Consider the following 24,531-nt stretch of genomic DNA (forward strand, 5'->3'; position numbering starts at 1 on the left):
ACATTTTGGGGTTTAGAAATTAGGCTCTAAGCATTTTCAATGACCCACGTTGATGTTTTAGGAAATACTCATTTCACTATTCTCTTTCCGTGATTGAAAAACTGTTGAAGAGGCGAACTATAAAAAATGTGATGTACAATGAGGCAGACTGATCTTATAGTTTCCTCCTTAAAAATATAAGAGTAGCATCATAAATACATTGAGTTTCCTAACAGAAATATATGATTGGATATTCTTTTCTATTCTAAATAGCACTCATTTAGAAACAGACTAATTTTCTAATATGCATCTGTTTGTATTTGCAAGGATATACATGTGCCTTTATTTATAATTGTGAAAGCGTGAATTAACTGATGACCAGTAATGACGGATTGGCTTTACAAAACTAGCGTGATAATTAATTTGATTAAATATTGTGTATTTATTAAAAGTATGTCATATAATAATATTTAAAAACTGAGTGGTTATCCAATATATTATTAAATTTTAAAAAGCGGGTTATATTATGAATAGTGTCTCACTTTATTTAAGTCTGTATAGAAATGAAAATAAAGCTCAAAAACATCAGAAATGGCTTCTAGACTTGGGGTTATGAGCGATTTTAATTTCTATGAAGACATGTGACTTCTTTATTTATATAAAATGTTGTAAATTGTTTTCTAGACTGAGGAAAAATTAATATGGTGAAGTATATTATCCAGAGTTAACACATGAGATTGTTGCCATTAATTAGTAATCATCTTCTTAAAGCTTGAACAATGACGTATTTATTTATTATTTGAAGAAATACACATTTAATAATCTGATTGTATATTAAACAAAATTATGGAAGAGAAAAATGGAAAACATATGTCCTCTTCTCCTGTCTCAGATCTGCTATATAGCTGGGCTGACATCATTTAGAACCTAAACTTTGTGTATGCTGTAACCAAATATTTGCCTCTAAGATATTGCCCCAGACCTAGGGAAGCTAGCCCTCTTCCCAAACTATTCTCAATGTGTCTGTTTTTTTATCTTACATGCTCAGAGTTTTTGTTCAGACGAAATGCTCAGTTAATTGGATTATTAATTACTACTAATGCAAAAATGGCAAAAGAAAACCTTAGGAAGAGTAGCAAAGCTGGATTTGTACTGGTCCCCACTTAAACCATCTACTCACAGCTATGCTTGAGAGTAATTTTATTCCTAGCTCTTATACCCCACAATACAGAGTGAATTACTTAAAGGAGTTCATACAGATTCTGATTAAATTAATATTGAAGGACAGTCTCACTCAACCTGGTACCGAATTTTCTACAACTCAAAAGTTTTTTAAAATTTTTTTTAACGTTTATTTATTTTTGAGGCAGAGAGAGATAGATCATGAACAGGGAAGGGTCAGAAAGAGGGAGACACAGAATCTGAAACAGGCTCCAGGCTCTGAGCTGTCAGCACAGAGCCCGACGCGGGGCTCGAACTCACGGACTGCGAGATCATGACCTGAGCCGAAGTCGGCTGCCCAACCGACTGAGCTACCCAGGCACCCTTCTACAGCTCAAAAGTTTATTCCTGGATGCCAGCAGTGACAATTAGCAGCCTCATGTGGACCAGGAGAGGCAGAACAAGGAGTGCATGGTGAAAAACCATGTTATACAAGGAGTAGTTGAAGAAGGTGGATGTGTTCAGTCGGAAAAAGAAATAATAAGGAATATGAGGGATGCTTTCCAGTATTTGAAAGTCATCGTGTAAGCCACAAATCCTTAGTGTCTCTAGAGAGTAAAATAGCGACAATTTGGTGAAAATCACAGGGGGCCAGATTTTAACTAGGTTAAGAATATCTTTTCAACCCCCAAGAAGTGTTCCATGTTATTACTGATGCTTATGCAGAGATAAGATTTGGTCTGTCAGTCATTTATTAATATCTTAGTACACTGCCCACCTGTCATCTTTTTATTAATCTACCCACCTGCCATCTTAACAGCTGGTGAAGGGGAGCAAGTGAAGAATTGGAGATTAAAAAAATAGAGATAAAAAGAGTTGATTTCTTCTTAATAACACTCTAAAGAGTTAGACAGTTTCATTGTTGATACCTAAAGGTTTTCTATTGTGATAAAGAAAAAATCTCATTAACATCGTCTTCTCCAAATATTGACAGCTATTTTTCTTTGATCAAGACAACATAAGGATTATGATTGAGGTTTAGGGTGTGTAGATTGAGGGCCTTAATAATGCACATTTTGACCCAATTCATTTATACCCTAACTTCCTCTTCATCAGTACAATTCAGTCTAGTCCCAAGCACTTCCCTGTGGTTTGGAGGGAATATGTTCATTTCTACTTTCTGGTATTCTCTTCTATCACTTTTATCCCTTGGACAGTTCTCTTCTAACATTTCTTTCCTCCAAAACACATTCTTCAAGTTCAAAATTCAGTTGCCTATGAACCACAAACCTTTACTAACTACTCGAAAGGTGTAGATCAACGTCATGAAGCCATTTTCCCTTAGCTTATCTTAAACATATGTTCTGTCTGATCCTTTGTTCTAATTGTCCCATGCATCTTACAGTTTCATTGCAAACTTCTTGGAGTCAGACAATATAACATACACAAAATGGGGCACACATTTAGCTTTTGCCTTTGTCAGTATGCCAAGTTGCTAAATCATCAAAAATGTAATAGGAAGATACTTTAAAAAAAATGGATTCTGAGAATCTCCAGTGATTGAGTACGAAATTCTGTATTTAGAAAAGAAATAAACAAGACACTCAAGTGATAGTAATGATCTGCCAAATTTAGGAATTAGTAAACTGGAGGTCATGGCATCACTTTCTCTTTTCACCCTCTCCACAATCACAGTCACATTCACACACCCATATATACCTAAGTATTCACCTCCACACATATCATATATGCATGAACCATGGAGATTAGTCACATGGAGAAAAGAGGGTGTTTTGGTGAGAGGTAAGGAATGGGAAGAAAACTTGATTAACTGTGAGTTATTTTGATCCCCCCAGTATGGGATTAGAAGACAATTGGTGGAATTCAGAAGAGTCTATGTTGGAATCTAGGTGTTAGAAAACCATCTCCAAGTCTCCTGAGAAAAGGCATGATGAGGGCTAGAGAGTTAGTCCTTAATAACATTCTCTGCCTCTGGAAGGAGCCTGGCAACATCCTACCTGCCTGAGGTGTGGACGTTTTATGATGTTTCTCAAAATGTCTTCAAGATGTAAATCATCATGTAGTACTTGTTCAAAATATAACTAACCAAACACTTCCAAATAATTGGTTTTAAAGGAGTGGCATCCTGGAATTGGTTGTTTATTTTATAACTTAATGTGTATATGTATAAAATAGACATAATTTTTAAAAATATACACTGATAATGTATCGCTAGGCACTATTCTAGGCACAAGAAATACACACAACTGTGAACAAAATAGACAAACTGTCTAAAGGGCATTTGTATTTTACTGAATCTGTTTAAGTGCATTTAAATTATAATAGAAAATGCCTATCTTATCTAGTCAAATAACTTTAAAACATTGATCTAAAGTCATTACCCGTTGTAGAACCTGTTAATATTTGTAGTTGTTGTTGCTTTGCTTAAAGGAGCCAAGACTTTAGAGACAGCAGTTGCCATAGATAGGGGTAGGAGGCATTTGGTAGGGGAGGAGGGCTTAAAATCTTTCTATGTATAGGTGTAGGAAGTTTCTATGCCGCTGTTACATATCGGTGGGGGGCTTTTGGCTACATGGTGCTTAGAAGTGGTAGGCCACATCTCTGATTTGGATCTGGGCTTCAAAGCCAATCATATCTCCAAACTTGTCACAAACTTACGTGTTATTTGATACATGAGCACTGAGAAGTATCTTAGCCTCTCTATCCTTAGATTTTCATTTTGAATGGAGGAAAACATCTGAAGATTTGTACTCTTATTACTGTTTTGCTAACAAGTCAACAGAGTGTAAAGATACTAAGACATTTGTTGAAAAAAAGATGGGTAGGTAGGTAGATAGGTTCCTAATGAAATTTATTTATGTGAACAATATGCGTATACAGACGTAAAAAGATTCTTGGTTGTAACAGTCATATCATACCACTCATTATGCAAGCCTAATTGTTATTTCAGTGTTATTAATATTCATTTTTTGCTATTATTATTATTCATTGGGTGAAGCTATAAATAAGGTGTCACAAAAAAAGTTAGAATTAATAAATACAGTAAAATTACACAATATAAAATCCACATCCAAAGATTAGTTTCATTTCTGTCACTAAAAGAAACCATCCAGAAAATAATGAAAACAATTCCCTGTACAACTGCATCAAAAAGGATAAAGTATTTAGTAATAAACTTAACAAAAGAAGTGGAAAAGTTATACATTGAAAACTATCAAACATTGATGAGAAAAAATTAAAGAAGACACACCTAAATGGAGAGACATCTTGTGTTCAATGAATTGGAAGAATAAATATTGTTAAGATATTTGTACTACCCAAATTGACTCTGCAGAGTCAATATAATCCCTATCAAAATCCCAATGGCATTTTTATAGAAATAGAAAAAAAAATCCTAAAATGCACATGGAACCACAAAAATCTCAGAATGGTCAATCTTGAGAAAGAACAGGGCTGGAGGCACCACCCTTCCCGACAGCAAACTGTCTTACCTAGGATTAGACTTTAAGACAAGCAGTATATTTTTAAAAGCTCATTTACAATTAAAAAAATGTTGAAATAAAAATTTTGCAGCAAGTGTGGTCAACAGAATAGAACAACTTAGTTACTTTACGAAGAGCTTCTATGTTCCCTGGAGGTGGTCGAGGGTAATGGCCACAGGCTGAGGCTTTGTGGTCAACTGCCCAAGTTTTCATAGCTATTCAGTATGTAAGTATAATTTAGCATTAGTAAAAATGGGGCTAATTATAGAAGGCAGGATGGTTTCAAGCATTAAGTGAAATAATGCATATAAAATGTTCTTTGCAACATTCGACACATTGTAGTAGATCCATATATATTAATTGCCGTATTACAAAATTTTTTAGGAAAGAAGAGGGAGCTGCAGATGAGAGTAATTTTCTGAGTTCCACAAGATAAATCATAAAATAAACTTAAGTATTCTTTGCATACTCTTTCTTCAGGACAGTTTTCTTTTGGTTTGTTTTCGTTTCTTTTTATTCTTATATTCTCCGTAGTGCACTGTCAGCTATCACAGCAACAGTCAATTTATGCCCTATAAATGAAAATCAATGGATGTTTTCCCTCCCAGAGGGTATCTGAAGAGATGTACCCTGGTATTAAATGTGTATCTTTAGAGCCAGTCACTGGATAAATGGGTTGATGTTCCTGTGTTTCTGTATTCCAGAAATTATGGAAAGCTTAAGTAGGCACTTTAGTGCAAAATCACATCCTTAAGGACTAAGATATGGAGTCCTTGAGACCCTGAAGCTTTCCCTCTCAGATGGAAAATCCTAAGAGATGGTGTTCACTGGAACCCTGTCTTCTAATACTGAGAGTTCACAGGGAGTAGATGCCTATAAATATAGAAACATCAGGACAAAAAAAATTGAAAAAAAAAAATGAAAGCAATATGTATAAAATAGCCCAGTGGGAAAATGATCCCCATCAACAGACAAGTCCAAGGTTAGTGCTCTCAAGTCACAGACTGGAGGGAATTCCCACTTCTGAGCTTCCCTGTAATGGAAGGGACCAGGAGAATCTATAAACAAGGTAATAAAGGAAACTGTAGCAACAGGAAGTCTGACTTGACTTGAGTCACAACTATTCATGGGGGGGAGTTAGGGAATGGACTAAACTGCTATCCAAACTTTAAAGGCATGGAACCTACTGCTGAATGTGGCTCCAAGTTCAGTGCTCCAAAAGACCAAGAGGACAACTTGGCCCCAGCATGCATCAAGGACTGGTTTGTCAGGTGGACTACTGACCAGCTTCTGAGTGCTTACATGCAAGGACACCAAACCTTTCCCTGAAATTTATCTTCCCACAGCTTCTTTTTTAATGCCACTAACCCATAATTTGTAATTATGCCCCCAAATTGTCCTTCAGCAAGTTTCCAATCTACCTTTTAAATCAAATAGAAATCGAATTCGTGATTTTATTATTCTGAGTACTCATGTGCTCCTGGAACACCACCCCCCACTGTCTGCCTACTTTTCGTCTGGTCTCTTTTCTGCCTCCTCAGCTGAGTCATAAAATAAATTCATGGGTAACCTCATCTAGCTATAACTCACTTTCTCTTAGACTTTTAATCCCTTTTTATCTTTTAATCTGCACTCTATTTTATGGCTGGCTTACAACTTGAAAGCTCTTTAAAAGATACTATATATGAAAAATTTCATATAATGATATATTCACCAAAATATTGAAAAGGAATCGTTTTAGTGTAATGGGAGAAGCTTTGTGATAAATAATGGAGTCGTAAACTAATTAAGAGAGATCGCTTGCATTTGGAAATAATGGCATAGTTAATTCTATCTGTGTTTTCAAACTTGCATTTTCAAGTAGCATCTGTATGTTTCATTGCTTTAAGTAACAAGAATGCCTCCAAGTTATTGGCATACATTGTGTAGTTACTAGATTAAATTCAATGTTCCATGTAGTGTGCATTAAAATTATAGTTTAGTGGTATAACAGTTTTTGTCCTTATTTTTATGTGTTACTGTGAAAAGTTCAAAGTGGTTAATAAGCAGAATGCTATTCTAGAAAGTAGTGATAATGTATATGCTATTTTTCTTTTGCAATGAGTTTTAAGATTCATGTCCAACTACTAAAGTTTTTTTTTTATAAATTAAAACATACATCACCATGAGAAAGATAACTGTAACTCCTTAACATTTAAAGCTTAGGTTTCATTTTCAAAAGAGAAGCATATGAATGAAAATTTCATAGGAACTTATATGAAGTGAGCAAAGTTGATAAATTCATTAAAGTTTAACTTGATCAACTATGGACTTAATTAGGTTACTCTGTCTAGAATTACAATATGTGTTTGTATAGCAGAATCTAAAGACATGTATTCCAACACTCTCATTTTTATAGATAAAGAAAATGAGATAGGATTATTTGGCTTAACCATTGTCATTTGTTCATCAGTTGGGAGAATTTCTATTAGAAAGCATATAGAATCTAATAAAGTATTTTTTGTTTTTTTTTTTTTGTTTTGTTTTGTTTTTTGTTTGTTTTTTGCCATGGCACATTCTTCTGGGTTACAATGAATCTAGCAAAACAAGTAGGTTTCCAAGTCTTCTATTTTTGTAGCAATTCCTAAAACCAAACCTCACCATAATTCACTCTAGCCTTCAACCACAGCAACATAAAATGAACAAACTTTAAAATTAAATCACAGTACTTATACACACATAACATAACTTTTTCTATTAGCTAAGATTATTTAAACAATAATGGCTACAAATTATTGTTTCATAGCTACACACACTGTCTATCATTGTACATGTGGATTCATGAGCACTTTTGGAAGTAGTGCAATGTCATGTGGTCATAGTGTCTTTGAACTTGTGAAATAATCAGTAATCACTTGGTTCTAGGTAATGTGAATTGCTACTTTTTATAATAATGAGTTTCCATAGATATGACCTCAATATAGTTCTTGCTTTTTCAAAAGTTTATTCTTTTTCTTGAACACAATAGAATTATACACTCTTCTGTAGAATTGTTTGATGTATCAGGATTACCAAAATGCTAGTAATTGATTCCTTGTATTTTTTTGGCACTGGTTTTAGGAGTTCTCAAGACACTTTTGATTTGAAGCTGCCCCTTTGATTTCTGTAACAGATAGCAAAGCACTATCACTGTGTTAAATGTTGACAGGAGGGGATAGTGAGACTTTTGCCTCAGGCAAGAGTTTTATAAAGGCTTCATTGTTAATCGCTAATATCAGCTAATCAAAAATATTTTCTAAGCCAAACTCATTGTTGCTGTTTTCTAATTTATTCACTCAGGAAACATATTTTAAGCATCTATTATGTACCAAGCTCCATCGTAGCTACTGGAATTCCAGTAAGAACAGGAAACAGTCTTTATGTGTCATGCTTGCGGCCTAGGGGAAACAGGAAAGATATAAAGAAGAGACACTCTGTGAATGTATCGAAATGAGTTTCTGGAAGAGGAGCTATTGAAGCCAGTGCTTACTTTGGGCTGAAGTGTACCTGGGTGCAGGAGGACGTTTCTGACTTCCATGACAAATCTTTAAAGAGCAGGATATGGAGTAGCACTATGTTGTGGGGAAGTAATATTGTATTGAAACAGCAAATAGTAGACAGAATGTGTGGCAATGGATGAACCTGGAAATGTAGGTAGAGACAGATGCCCAAAGAACATTAAGGATATTGATGAGGACAAAATCAAATTTACATTTTGAAAAACAAATGTGGCTTAAATACATAGGGTGGATGGTACATTGTTATGGCAGGCAACAGGATGATTATGAAGTATCATAAAACTATAATTCAAGTGAGAAACAACATTTTGAAGAAAAATAGTGGGAGAAGGGAGAGGTCAAACATATGTTAGCAATGCTTAGTCAGTTAAAGAGACTGGTCTCCCAAAAAACAATAATTGGTTTTTAAAAAGTTTAGAATGTAACCAAGAAATTGGGTACATCTTGCTCTGGTCAACTTGCAATTTTGTTATTTAAGAACCTAGACAATAGAAATTACAATCCAGTCGCTGGCACCTGGAGGCCAATATGAATGAAATTGTAGAGTTAGGCATATAGAGTGTGAGAGAAAAACCTGAGATTCATGAACATTTGAAGGCCAGGGACAGGAAAAGAAGTCTGTAAAGAAGATTAAAAATGGTGATCAGAGTAGCAAGGGCAGGGCCAAGAATAAACCATGTTGAGGAAAACAGCCTTAGTTGGAGGCAACCTAGGGATAGAGATTTGTATCAATCTTACACGCCTCCAGATAAAAGAGGTGAACACGAGGAGCACCTTGCATTCTTGGTGGGAAAGATCAGTACATCAGAAGCAGTATTGGAAAGCTGAAGGAATGCAGTTGTGACTCCAAAATGCACCACGAGGGGGTGCTAAACACAGGGGAAAGCAAGATTTCAGGTAAGGGAAGGAACCGATGAAATATTCTGTGAAAGTGTAATGGTGAGCAAGTTTGTCTGTAGTCCTTCCTGAAGTAGACTGGATTATGAGAAGTGGCTTGGGCACAGGCAATAGTGAAAGAAACCAAAAGGAGGTGACATACAGATAATAGCCTAATTTATATTTTGCAAACCCTTGATGAGATTCAGATATATGTTTTCAATTCTCAGATGAGAGGCTCAGAATCGTTACCCCCAAATTAATTAGCAGAGCTCTAATTTTTGTTGGGCAGTGGATAAGACAAACTTCCCAAAGAGGAGTCTTGGAGAAGGAGAGGAGTTAAATTTTAGAATAAAAAAAAAAAAACAGATGGATTTCAGACATTGAATAGTCTTGAAGGAATTCAGATGTTAAGTAGTGATTCATGGCACACCATCGAAGGATTTGAAAAGAGCAGTGATATATTCAAAATCCTATAACTGAAAGATTAATCTACAGTAATGGGGAAGATACTTTGAAAAGCATTAAGATTGGATTTTGTTTCAATTTGTACAACCAATTACTAGAATTAGAAGGAAACAAGAAAATGTTGCCCCTTCATTATAAAGTTGAAGAATTTTAACAGCAACCACTTTGATGTGGGCTCCCTATGTGCCAGTTATTATGCTAAGCAATTTACATGCATTAACTCATGAGTTAATGAGTAAATGAGTTCCATGTGATCCCAAGTATTTATAATCCTACTTTCAATTTGAAATAACAGGCTTAGAGTGTTTAGGTGACTTGCCAAAATTTTGTTAATTTGGAAGTAACAACAACAACAAAAAAACCTCCCAGTCCAACTCAAAGTATAAAAATCTCACACAAAAAAGGATTTATGGCCTTGAACCATCAAATGTTTGGAGGTTGAGCTTCAGCCAAGTTTGATCAAGGCTCCTCACTTCCTTTCCTGGGATTCCTAAGTTTGTGGCCTCTTGTGTATCGCTGTCTCTGGTGCCATTTCCCCCAAGGTGTTGAAATGGCTGTATTAGTTCCAGATATTTGCACACCAATTCCAGAGAAGAAGAGAAAGAGAACATTTCCTAGAAGCTCTCAACAAACATCTCTGGTTTTATGGGCTTGAACTGGGTTACCTTTATACTTCTTAACCACTCATCATTAGCCAGAAAAAAAAAAAAAAACAAAAAGACAAAACAAAACAAAACAAAACAAAAAATCACTTGCACTTGTCAGTTTAAACTTGAGCCAACTGCCTTCATGGAAGTTAAGCTTCTTCTAACACACACGGAGGTGTCAGGGAGATAGTGATATATAAATACATATATAGACAGTTTTAAGATTACGTGGTATTCATTTGGGGGGGGTGGGATTACCATACTATTCACTAAAATTACATTATTATCCTTACAGAATTGAAACAGCTTTCAAAACAATCATATATATATATTCAATTATACAGCCAGTTCCAGGATCCAATACTTCTGGTTTATATACACACACATATACACACATATACATATACAATTTGTTCTTTTTTCTTTTACTAAAGCTAAGTAGATAAATAGATAAGAATATAGATACAGATAAATAGAATTGATCGATAGATACATAGATACATGATGGAGAGATAGATGGATAAGTAGATAAGTACAGACAGCCTCTTGATAAGTTTCTGTTAGATGATTTTGTAGGCTAATGTAATTGTTCTGAGAGCATGTAAGTTAAGCTGGGCTAAACCATGATGTTCAGTAGGTCACATGTATTAAATGCATTTTCAACTTAAGATATTTTCAACCAGGATGTGTTTATCAGGATGTAACCTAATTGTAGGTTGAGGAAAGTCTGTAGATGGGTAGATAGACATATTTTTTTAAATTTTACCCTTAACACGGCAGAATCATCGATCAAATAAATAATTTTAGGAGTGTAGAGTGTGTGTTAAACAAATAATTAATTACATTAACTGGTCCTTAATATCTTGGCTAACTGCATTTAATCAATTTTTTTTATCCTTAAGAATACAATATTACACAGAAAATTACAAAGCTTAGAAAATTATGGCTAAAAGCCACTGAATGAATGAATTCCAAACTGTTATATTTCATCATGATTTCTATGGAATTTCCTGACAGCATTCATGAAAATAATTTCCAATTACATTGGGCACAAAGGAGGCAACATTGTATCATCACTGGTAATTGGAATTTAGAGTGTCACTGGGAACAGTCATTAGCATTTTTACTGGTGTATGTGGTATAGAACTCTTGGCACACAACAGAGAGATAAAGTGCTCGTAAAAATGGATTGTCATATCCATCAAAGTACATTTGAATCACGAGGTGTAAATACATATAGCCTAAAATATTTAGTACGTATCTAGAGCAAAAGTTTTATAATGTTAGAGTGCTTTTGGGTCCTTGGACTGCATACCAAATCGTAAGTGGATGTCAAAGCCACCATCCAGGTTTGCCAAGGGATGTTCTATGGCCAGGCTGAGCAGAATCATTGTTGAAGGCAGTATAAAACCGAAGTGCCTGCTCTTATCCTGGAAGTGCAGTTGAAGAGGGCACACAATTCACTCTGGAGGATTTTTATGACATATTATCTTTACTAATCTTTAAAAGCCCTGATTATTTCAAGCAAATTTGACAAGTATACAAACGTTTCTTTCTTGGGTCTCTAACAAAGTGGTCCCATATTGTCATATTCTACTTGTTTGTATTTTAATGTATTCTAAATACACATTCCCAAATCACGTTTTTCCAACATACAGGAGATACAGTCCAGATCAGTATATGAATATCAACAAGGAGGTCTTGAGGACAGGCATTGTGCTCGTGTTACATATTTGGGTGTTCTCACCCTATGTGTGGAGCAGGAGAACAGAAAATAAGTATGCATGCATTTATTTTGTTACACACTTAAATAGCACATACTAGGTGGAAAATTTTTATTATAACTTCTTTGTCAATATTAACTCATTTAATATGGCTAGAAGATAGGTACTATTTTTCCTTTTCTTTTCATATGACGAAACTAAAATGGAGAGGTTGCATAATTAGTTTGAAGTCAAACAGTTGGCTAGTGGTCAATCTCGGATTCGAACATAGGCTTTCGGGTTCCTGAGGCACAAATGATAATCACAATGGCAAGTAATTCAGCCTTTCCTAATTGGTGAAATTGTGTAAGACTCGGCTCATCAGACTGATCAGTGAAGATTTTAAAACTTTCTGATACCTAGCCCGCCCACAAACATTTAAATAAGACTTTCTGATGGAGGCCCAGGAATCGGTGTTCTCAGTAATCCTTGTAAAAGCTTTACATGCAGCCCCTGGTAAAGATAAGAAGGACAGAGGGGTCATTTACAGCTTTAAAGGGCAAACATGGGAAGCTAACAGCCAAGTGTTCGTGAGTAGTGCAGTGAGAGCTAATGCAAAATTGATTAAAGACCCAGTTACTTTAAAGACTAAACTCACCTGCTGTGCGTCTATGCTTACTTTTACCTTAGAGCTAAGCCTAGCTTTAGCACATCTCATGTTTCAGTGTGTTATACTATCCAATTCCTTTGTAGGATCTTTTACACGTGTGTATATACACATGCACACTTACCCACACATGCTCTCTCTCTGTTGATTCTGTAAGCCTTTCTGCTTTACATTTCTCTGCTGCTTAACGTCTTTTTAAGGTAATAAAATGCATATTTATTTTCCAATCTTATTTGGAAAGAAATTCTAGAGTCTTTATCATTCCATACCTTTCTAACTGGAACTGTATTATATCTTGGCTACAATGCAATGTCTACATAAGGCAAGAGCTGAAAGAAAACCATATGTCTCTAGATATAATTTGTCTCTTTTTTCCTTTTCATGCTTCAATCCTGAGAAGGGTTAAAAATATTCAGAATAAAATAACTTGTCATTAACTCCCCGTGGATGTGCTTTTCATACTGTGGCTAAATCTTGCTTATGTGGTTTTTTTTAATGTAATGTCACTCACCTTGGTCTGCTCTCTTAAGTGAGAACAGTGACATACTTTAGATATTCTGGACAAGATAGACTCACAATTCAGTGTCAAAAAGTACCCTCAAGGCCATAATCAGCTGCCAGATCACCCATTTAGAGTATGATGCATATAGAATTTGTGTCTTGTGTGTACATGTGAGTACCATATATATCCAGCTGATAAACATGTATTTGGGAATTATGTCATGACAGACTGGGTATAAAAATAATGAATATGGAAGGGTGGCTGATGTAAAAGATTTTGTAGCCCATGAGAAAAAAACATATTGTATTGAGTTTCAAAAAATCAAAACGTATTGAGACTGAGAGCAATACAGAGGTGTGGACACATGATCTCTGCTTGGGAGTAGAAAAACATTCATGGAAGTGACAGTGCAGCTGGGACATCAAGGGTGTGTACTATTTTTCCAGATGGTCGAGGCAAAAGCGCTGCCGGTCCAGGATCACTTGGGCAAGAATACAGAGGTATGAAAGAGGCTCAACTCCACAGTAACTAAGTATGTACAGGCTTGGCCCGAGGTCCCTGGCCGCGCAGTCAGAAATTAACCTACAGGGGGCGCCTGGGTGGTTCATTCGGTTAAGAGACCCACTCTTGGTTTTGTCTCAGGTCATAATCTCACAGTTTGTGAGATCAAGCCCTGTGTTGGGCTCTGTCCTGACAGCGTGGGGCTTGCTTGGGATTCTTTCTCTCTCCCTCTCTCTTCCTCTCTCTCTCTCTCTCTCCCCCTCTTTCTCTCAAAATAAATAAATAAGCTTAAAACTATATGTATATATAAAGAAATTAATCTACAGGGATTTTGAAGCTCATGCCTATCCTGCTAGTCATAGCATGCCAGTGAGTTTAGGTGATTTTTCTCTCAATAGGAATAGAAACCCTTTAGGACTTAATTTTTTAATTATTTATTTTCTAATTTTTTTTTTTTTCAACGTTTATTCATTTTTGGGACAGAGAGAGACAGAGCATGAACGGGGTAGGGCCAGAGAGAGAGGGAGACACACAACCGGAAACAGGCTCCAGGCTCCGAGCCATTAGCGCAGAGCCCGACGCGGCGCTCGAACTCGCAGACGGCGAGATCGTGACCTGGCCGAAGTCTGACGCTTAACCGACTGCGCCACCCAGGCGCCCCTTCTAATGTTTTTTCAATTTATTTTTTGAGAGAGAAAGAGCAAGCATGAACAGGGAAGGGGAAGAGAGAGAAAGGAGAACAGAGAATCTGAAACCAACTGCACACTCATAGCAGAGAGCCCGATGCAGGGCTCAAACTCACGAACCCAAGATCATGACCTGAACCAAAGTCAAATGCTTAACCAACTGAGCCACCCAGGTGTCCCAAATTTTTAACTTATTTTTCAAAGAAGGAGAGTAACATGATCAACCTTGTGTTATGGGACAATGACTGTGATGCTCCTGTGTGACAGGAGCTGGAGGAGGAAGCAATTAGAATGTTTCTCAGCATTGCAGTTATGAAAGTGAGGGCCCAAACTAGTTGAGACAGTTGCAGGGGTGATGAAAAACAAAGAACATATTCAATGATTAGAACATGCTTATTCACCTAGAAAATTAAAAAAAATGGTTTTATAGAAGCCATAAATTATACATAGTCCACTTATATTTTCAACATATTTCTAGCACATTTTTCATACCCCAAATGCAAAAAATGCATAGAATATAAAGACGCCTTGCTGGAGGTGACATTTGCCTGAATAAATAGCTATGCAATGAATTTCTCTTTTATGGTTTGTTGAGAGCAGTCCCTGGTATATGGTGTGTGCCACTGAACATTTGTTGATTGAAAGAAGAAACGAATCACTCAGTAAGTTGACGTCTACTTGGGCCGGAACTGTGAGGGCTCAGCTCTGCTCCCATCTCTTTGACCATTTTGAATGAGAATGTGTCGGTGACATTCTTTTAGTGTCAAGAAGAATGATTTGAACATCATTGGGCTTCAGTTCTTTCATTTTAAAACACAGGCATTGTGTTGGATTTTTTTAAAATTCATCCCTATTGGTAATATTAATCTTCTTGAAATCAAATAAATAGAGTATGACTATCACGTGACCTACATGTGAGCAGAAGTAGGCCACATGTGCTTGCATTATGAAAACCAGAGAGCCCACCTACTCTAGGTTCCAGAACACATATGCTCATTGAATATAGATTAGAAGAAGAGATTAATTAAAACCACCAAATCTCATCAGCCACACAGAATAATATTTTTGAGGGAAGGATACATATACACACACACTGATAAACATAAAGGAAAACCACTTGGAACACAAAATGAAAAAAAAAAAGACTACAAGTCAAAATGAGCTAGTAAATATACTTTAAAAATTTTTTTTTAGTATTTATTTTTGAGAGAGAGCACAGGCGGGAGAGGGGCAGAGAGAGAGGGAGACACAGAATCTGAAGCAGGCGTCAGGCTCTGAACCGTCAGCACAGAGCCCGAGGTGGGGCTTGAACTCCCGAACTGTGAGATCGTGACCTGAGCTGAAGTCGGAGGCTTAACCGACTGAGCCACCCAGGCACCCATGAGCCAGTAAATATAATTTTAAAGATGGACAGATAGATATAGACTATGAAAGTAAAATAGGTTAAGAATTTGAGTAAGGTTTATATAATACACACAAGCACACAAAATAAAAATGACTCATACATAAGGTACTGAAATTCACTCATAATATAAAAAGATACAAAAGAAGAACAATGAATACTGGTGAGAATACTGGAAAATATACCAGGTTGGTAGACATGTAAATTAGTACAACCTTTTTGGGAGTCGATGAAAATATATATTGACATGTCTGATTCATATACTTTTAGACCTAGCTCTCTCAATGGTAGGAGATTACCAATTCCACATTTGTTTATAATAGGACACCCCCCCTCCCAATTCTCTAAGTAGAGTGTCCACTAAAAGGAGATTGGTTCAATTTAGTATTACATACTTTTATTACTTTAATGATATTTATTATTTTAATAATGGTTATGTGTTGATATAACATGACTGTCCAATATATTTTTTAAGGAGTAGAGTACAGTTCAAGAATATGTGAAAAGTTTCATCTCTTTCATCCAAATAAAAATTGAAATATCGGTTATTGCATAAGCAGATAGTATGTCAAGGTAACGATAAAATACCTATTGGAGGAGTGGTATGTATAGCTATAGCTATATATTTGTGTATTTCAATATTTGTTCCTCTTCTGATTCCTCTCTAGACAAAATATTATCCTTGAGAATTTTGGCCTCTCAGCTTTGTTCATATTTCTTCCCTGACACTCTGATTAGTGTGTCTGACAAATCATAGGAAACCAGAGAATTTTTTTCCTTTTTTTTTTTTGTTTCAAGTTTCTATTGAATTCTAGCTAACATACAGAGTAATAGTGGTTTCAGGAGTAGGATTTAGTGATTCATCACTGGCATATAACACTCAGTGCTCAAGTGCACTCCTTAATCCCCATTGTTAAATGAGTGACTGAATTGGTGAATACATGCTCTTAACTTTGAGAGAAATCATTAGAAATAAGTAAACCACTCTGTGGGTTTCTGTGTATTGCCTGACCATATGATACATATGTATGAATTCTCAAATCGGAATTACTAAGTCAAACACCATGCCATTTATTAGCATTTTCAACATAAATTAGAGGAAATAAAAACATTAACGAATTTAAGTTAATGCATGTAGGTAATGTATCATTCTTCAAAAAAAATTTTTTTAGTTAGAATTTTATAAAGATATGAATGTTCATTGGCAAGAACTGAGATGATATCATATTACAACTGTGAATCTATAATATGGAACTCATTTTTCAAATACATTTTGACAGGTAAATACGTGCACACTTAAAATTATATCTGAATTGGTTCTCATATGAACTCTCACCCGTATTTAGGTATTGTAGTGAAACTCTTATTTAGTCACATTTTATATCAAAAGGACTGCTCCTAATTACTGTTCTTTCTATGTGTTAATTCTATAACCTCTCAGGGTTCACTTTCTCTGTTCCTTGCTCTGCTATATATTTGTGCATATATATGGTATTAACTTATATAATGTTCATATATATATATATATATATACACATTGAGTGACTGCTTAAAATTTAAAATTTAACTATTAGTATAAAATAAATTTTTTGCTATTTGCTTTAATTGTTATTAAACATTACATGAATTAATTTACTACTGATCAGAACAGCGTTACATGGAAAGTTGAAGTGATTCAATATTGTCAATCCTATATTCTGCTCTCTCTGTCTGGGGGTAAAGGAATGGTTTCTCTGTGAGTTACAGTCTCTCTGACCTTCAACATTTGGAGTGGTTACATTGTCATCCTGAACTTAAGTGATAAGTGAACAAATCCCAAGATGACTTCTACATATAAGAAGACTACTCTGGTTTTTGTTGACTATATTGTTTCCTTGTTGCACATTTACCTAGTGCCCAAGTGTAACCTCCTGTTCCTACCTCTTGGGTATTTAGTGTTTAATAGTGTAATAGTTTAATAATAATAGTTTAATTGAGGAACTGGCATGCTATCCCAGCAGTGAAGAAGGTAGTGTTTTGAGGCTTACCTGCTCCAGATGAATGAGTCTTCCCAATGAAAGGAATAAGTTTGGAAAGTTAGTTTGGAAAGAGTCATGGAGCATCGAGCAAAACAAGCTGATATAATGATGTTTAATTGTGTTTTTGTAAACACCTATAGAGTCACTTCTAAGAACTCTCAAATAACTTACATCGTTCTTTAAAATTGTTTTTAATATTTTTATTTATTTTTGAGAGGGAGAAAGGTACAAGTGGGGGAAGGGGAGAGAGAGAGGGAGACACAGAATCCATAGAAAGTTCCAGGCTCTGAGGTGTCAACACAGAGCCTGACATGGGGCTCGAACTTGTGAACTGTGAGATCATGACCTGAGCCGAAGTTGGACGCTTAACCAATTGAGCCACCCAGGTGCCCCTAACTTGTACGGTTCTTAGTGAATCACTTTTAAACTAAACTGAAGGTAATCTATTGTAACCAAGTACTAATTTTTTATTTTTTTTTAAAAATTCATTGTTTGGCACTCGGCTTTTTTTTTCTTTTCTTTTTTTTTTTTCAACGTATTATTATTTATTTTTGGGACAGAGAGAGACAGAGCATGAACGGGAGAGGGGCAGAGAGAGAGGGAGACACAGAATCAGAAACAGGCTCCAGGCTCTGAGCCATCAGCCCAGAGCCCGGGCACTCGGCTTTTTTTATTATTGATTGATTGATTGATGTCCTAATTTTATTTTTATTTTATTTTATTTTATTTTATTTTATTTTATTTTATTTTTTTAAATATAATTTATTGTCAACTTGACTAACATACAGTATGTAACGTGTGCTCTTGGTTTTTGGGGTAGATTCCCGTGGTTCACCGCTTACATACGACACCCAGTGCTCACCCAAACAAGGGCCCTCCTCAAAGTCCATCACCCATTTTCCCCTCTCCCCCACCTCCAATCCACCCTCAGTTTGTTCTCTGTATTTAAGAGTCTCTCATGGTTTAAATTCCTGTTAGTTAACATACAGTATAATATTAGTTTCAGGTGTACAATTTAGTGATTCAACACTTCCATACAACACCCAGTGACCATCACAAGTGCCCTCCTTAATCTCCCTCTGCTATTTATCCCATCCAGCCAGCCACCACCCCTCTGTTAACCATCACTTTGTTCTCTATAGTTAAGAGTCTGTTTCGTGGTTTGTTTCTTTCTGTTTTTCCCCTATGTTCATTTGTTTTCTTTCTTAAATTCCACATGAGTGAAATCATATGGTGTTTGTCTTTCTCTGACCTATTTTGCTTAGCATAATGCTCTCACTCCATCCATATCATTGCAAATGGCAAGATTTCATTCTTTTTTTTATAGTCGAGTAATATTTCAGTGTGTGTGTGTGTGTGTGTGTGTGTGTGTGTGTGTGTGTGTTTGTGTGTGTGTCACATCTTCTTTATCTATTCATTAGTCGATAGGCTTTAGGCTATTTTCATAATTTGGTTATTGCAGATAATGCTATAACCATATGTCAATACAAAGGACAAGATGAGTAATATAGTATTCTCCCTTTTACATTTTTGTTTTTAATATTAATATGAACCTTCACTAAGTATGCAGAAAATATTTTCCTCTAAAAGTAGTATGAAATGTTTTACGTTAATTTTTAAAAAAAATTAAACTCAAATACTTAAAGGAGTGAATTAATAAATATTCCCATAAAAGCAAGATATACTGTCTTATTCATCTCCGTCTTTCTTATTGAGCATATGGTGTGAATTAGGTAAAAATTTATTAAATTTGTCACTAAATATTTCTTAGCAGGTATAATACCTTTTCTTCAAATATATCCTCAGAGAAGAACAACCCAGAGCCTTTTAACTACTACATTTATAACTAAGATTAGAGAATTATTTAATATTTGTAGATTGTGTCTATACAGCACATGTGCAACTCAGTACTAGCAAATATCTAGGTGATACCAGGAAAATCACTGTATAACAGAAGGGAGGAAAGAGGGAAATTTAGTCTTGAAAATGTTCATTCATACACCGTAAAGGAGAACATAGTTTTGATGAATCCTTAATATAGGTCCTCAATGCCTATTTGTCAAATAATTATTAATGATGTTGCAAAGATTGATCAGGATGGTCATGATGGTGATAATGGATGATGAGGGATAATATGTTACTGCTCTTGACTATCACAAATGTTTGTGTACTTTCCTTCTAGAAGTTTCCTGGGAAAGACTGGTGAATTAAAACCTATCATTCATCTCCTGATATAGCTACTATTCACCAAAGCATTCTTAAGATAAAGCGTTTGGTATTGAATGGGTGCTAAAAGTTATCATTTTTAAATTTTTTGACTATCTTTTAACATTTAGTTTGCTCCAGTGTTGCACAGCCTTAAAGAAAAAGACTGAATGAATAACTGAATGAAAAAGAGAAATCCTTTTTTTTTCTTCAAAATCGGGCATTTACTGTTAATGCCTCCAAGAACAGGAACATTCTGTCCTTTTTATAACTTTGGATGTACATATCACTCTCTTTATGCTCAGGAGAGATTTCCTTCTAACCATCTAACCATCCTTCTAGCCTTCTAACCATCTCCAACATAATTTGGATTGTCTTTAATGTTTTCTTTGTCACTGAATCCTTAGGTTAATTCAGTCTTGAGGCCTCGGGGTGCTCCTGTTGTCTTAATTGCAATTATTTTTGGTTGCTCAGTTTCTCAAATACTCTGTCCTAACTTAAAGTGTTCCTCATGCTGGTACATAGTTGTTGATTTTAAATAGCAATGCAAGTTACTTACAGCCTCTAGAGTTCAGTAAGCCGTCAAACCTTTTAGCTTTTCTATTGATAACCTAATCATGAAATTAATGCATCTATAGTAAGCAGATGAGCTAATGTAAGCCGTGTCGTGTGTTCTCTAGTGCACAAATCGATAAAGCTATCATAATGACTTTCAGTTCAATCATCTTGCTACTGGAAATGAATATAGCTTTTAAAATAGATTTTTAAAATATGTATCATTTGCACTGAGAGCTATACTGTTGCCCACCATTTTGGTTATAGTAGTTACGTCATTTCCAGTGACAGCCTATATTCACAGAATCATTGAGGAATGCCAAATTCTAGAGGAAAATGGAGTCCGCAGATGAAAGACATGACCTTGTGCTCTGTAAAACAAAGATGCCAGATTCATACTGTCTTATTTTCCAGGTGCATATGTGCTCCAGGTCAAGGCCACCGACGCGGATGACCCGACCTATGGAAACAGTGCCAGAGTCGTTTATAGCATTCTTCAGGGACAACCTTATTTCTCTATTGATCCCAAGACAGGTAAATTTTTTATTAGAGACAACATTATCACCACCCCTTTCAAATATTTAAACTTTAATTAAATCTTGGCATGGGAAGTTACCTGTTCTAAAAATGCAATAAAGATGCAATGTGTTGTACATGAAGCCAAAGAAGATAGGATCTTACCTTGCTGCCATAGAATGATTTCCTCTAAATTGAATTTTGTGTAAATATAAGGCATTTCACATGTATGTGTCCAGTCCCAATACCAAGATAAGGATTCTCTATGTGTTTTATTTTAATTTTTTCAAAAGCCTAGGCATATTTGATTTTTGGTTCTTCTGGAATTAAAGTAGCTATTCATTTCAAGTTTTCTTGATTGGGTTCAATTATAGTTAGTTTTGGGTCTTATCAACACGTGGTAAGATCACAGAGCTTCTACTGCTATATTTACTAGAGGTTATGGATGTTTGATTTGGATTAATATACACTTCTACTTCTAGCAGGGAAACGAAGAGGGTTGACAAACTTTAAACACCCAGATCACGATTCTTCTGGTCAATGCTTTTGAAGGTACTCTCATTTTTAGGTCAAAACATTTGAATGGAAGTTTTCAGAACCAAATGTATAAGAATCTTTGGAAAGTATAGAAAAGACAGGATATTATGCACCAGAAGATTTTGTATTCCCTTGTAAATAAAATGAGGTCCCTCTGTTCTAGAGAATCTGTTTTTTGTATGCTAGATATTTTTTTAAAGGAGATTTAGCCATGCTGACCAGTGATCAAAGTAGGTGTCCCATGTCACAGTTGAAATAGAACTCCACAGTGACAGCTATTTTATGAACTCTTGTATGTTACATTATAATATATTGCATTTTGAATTCAATACTATTTATTACATTAGGTTAAAATAATGAAATGAACTGTTGACATACTTAACTAATGTTACTTTTTAAATTTCTAAATAAATTTGTAAAGAGCTGTATCAATTTGAAATAAATTAATTTCAGACACTCTATATGCAAAGGAGCTAAACATTTTAAAATTAACACTTCTCCATAAATGTGTGCTAAAATCTAGAATACCAATTAGATATAGGTTAATTAATAAATTAGCCATGTTTTAATGTCACCTAGAAACATAAAGTCAATTAAGTGGAAACGGAACCTGCAAAAACTTTCTACAACTGAACCTGCTGTCTTCTCATTTCTTGCTCTCCTTGTTGATGCCATAGAGGGACAGAGGTCAGCAAAAAGTTATAGGAATAAGGCAGGAAGTTGCTCCCTTTTATAAACCTAAAAAAAGAATAGTTTGTAATAAGGACAGCATCAGTCTTTTGAGAAGGGAACATCAGTGCTGAAGAGAATCTAGAAAAGTTTAAGACATAGAAGCTCTTTTGGTTTGGAAAGAGGTTCAGAGACCCAAAGCCAGAGGAGTCAATTGTTAAGAGCGAATGCGTGATGGAGAAATTACACCTACAATGTAAGTTATTTTCATTAAGTCTGGCAATGAGGATACGGTATTTGGCAGTATCCGTGTTAAGGCGCTTTTAACTGGGAAATCATATATATTTGTAGAGAAAACAGGGAAACATTGTTGAGGAAAGAATTTGGGGATGTTGTTTATTGAAGTTTATGATGGCACAAAATTCCAGAAGGGTGAAGACAATTTATAGACAAATATATAGACAAATACCTCAATAGATAGACAAATACTGAAGGGAAATTATCTAAAATATTATAAATCCTTTCATCAAATGAACACATTATGCGTTACTTCTTCTATGATTACCCATATTTTCCAAATTTACCATAATGGATAATCTAACTAGAAACTAGTGTGGGCAATGTATGTGTCTTAGATCTCTTCAGCCTCCGAGAAGCACTGCTCAGAGTCAGAGGGGATGGACAAAGGAGGAAAGAAGGTATGTAGAGATTGGTGAAGGGGAGGTTCGATATTAGAGTACACTTAGTGGGGTGTAGTGATTAACTCTATAGACAGAGTAGGTAAATTTATATACTCAGAATAAATGTAGCAGAAGAAAGATAAAGAAATTATTATTGATGGAATAACTATTGATGTACTGAATATCTAACTAAAAAGTATGGTAAAATCATATAACGATGAATTTAAGTAGAGATCATGGATTAAGCATAGAATTATTACAGTCAAATTAATTACGACTCAACAGACAATAATTATATGAGTCAAAACAGTTTCTGTCCCCTTGGCTTTACTTGTTCAATATCAACTTTAGATGCATTCTAAAGCCTTTGGAAAGTATTACCTTATAGGAGAGCCTGTATATTCATGGTATGCCTTTAATAACTATGTATTTCTATCTTATGCGATGCTTATTAGTTAGAACTAAAGGTGAAACAATTCTGGCATAAACAATGAAATAGATTTTTTGAAGCATTGATTTTCACTGGAGACAGAAGTCTTGATACTAACAATGCCTCAGACCACTAGGCAGGAAAAGAGTGGATGATGAGGCCCTTCATTAATAGAATGATAACTAGTTGTTCATGCACAGCGACCATTAAGAAGACTTTTTGTCAAATTTATCACCTTGTGGTACATAAGAGTAAATCAAGAATCAAGGATAATTGCAATTTCTCAGAAATAGTCTCCATTTGTTCCAGCCGTATAGCTTCCTTTTATGATTCCTTTTGCTGTTATTAAATACAATGCATGAAAAACTAATATTATCTAAAATTTTCCACATTTGAGTATAGAATACACTTTAAAATAATTTTTAAAGGAAGAGTCTCATCAGAACTTCTGGTGCCTAAATATTTATGAAGAGATAAATATAACCATTTATTATTCATTGGGAATAAGAAAATAAAAAAATATTACCTTAGTGATATTGCTTTTTGACAAACATTCTAAAGCATCTCTACCCAAGTGAGTATAGCAAGCTTATTTATAAGCAATATAAATTGATGTGATCTATGAAATAGACTCAGAAATAATAGTTCTCTTTAAAATTGGCTAATTTTGCAATTATTGGGCTTAACTATGAAACTATTCACTGTGAATTAAAATTCACATATATTCACATACATATACCTCAAATTATTATTAAATATTAAAAAACTTCAAATGTAGATAAATCTATAAAGCATTAAATAACATTAATATTCATTATACTTATTTATAAATCATTAAAATGTTTGTCATATTAGCATGTTATATTACATTGTGTACATTTTTATGCTTAATGTTTTTGTGCATTAGAAAAATATCCCTAATCTATGAAACATTAAACATAGGCTTTATAATATTTTATCAAGTGCATGAAATAAGGATGCTAAATATTTTTATAGCGTTGATAATAGGATTATTTAGGAAAACAAATATTAGTATAAGTGATGGACCTCATGTCTTAATTTGCCTTCAAAATTCTTTTAAAGTATTTAAATTGTTCCCCAAATGATTTCAGAAACTCATCTGAGTTGGGTAACTAGATATTGCTATTTTGTGTATCATGTGGTGGTGATGTGCTATAATTTTCCAAATTATCTGAGACCTAATTGAGAAAGCATCATCATTTACTTCACTTCAACACCTTTTTAAACCTATAAACTTAAATTTTTCTTGTGATAAAATATACATAACAT

General features: G+C 34.9%; 1 protein-coding gene across 2 annotated transcripts in view; it reads left to right on the plus strand.

The window, feature by feature from the left end:
* LOC125166204 (cadherin-12) overlaps positions 1-24,531 on the plus strand; it is a 224,913-nt gene that overhangs the window by 108,665 nt on the left and 91,717 nt on the right. For both annotated transcript variants that reach the window (XM_047860015.1, XM_047860023.1), the window contains exon 3: positions 20,824-20,943. In XM_047860015.1, coding sequence (XP_047715971.1) covers positions 20,824-20,943 — 120 coding nt within the window. The remainder of the gene's footprint in view (positions 1-20,823; positions 20,944-24,531) is intronic.

The sequence above is a fragment of the Prionailurus viverrinus genome, chromosome A1 (genome assembly GCF_022837055.1).
Source record: "Prionailurus viverrinus isolate Anna chromosome A1, UM_Priviv_1.0, whole genome shotgun sequence".
NCBI classification, from domain to species: Eukaryota; Metazoa; Chordata; class Mammalia; order Carnivora; family Felidae; genus Prionailurus; species Prionailurus viverrinus.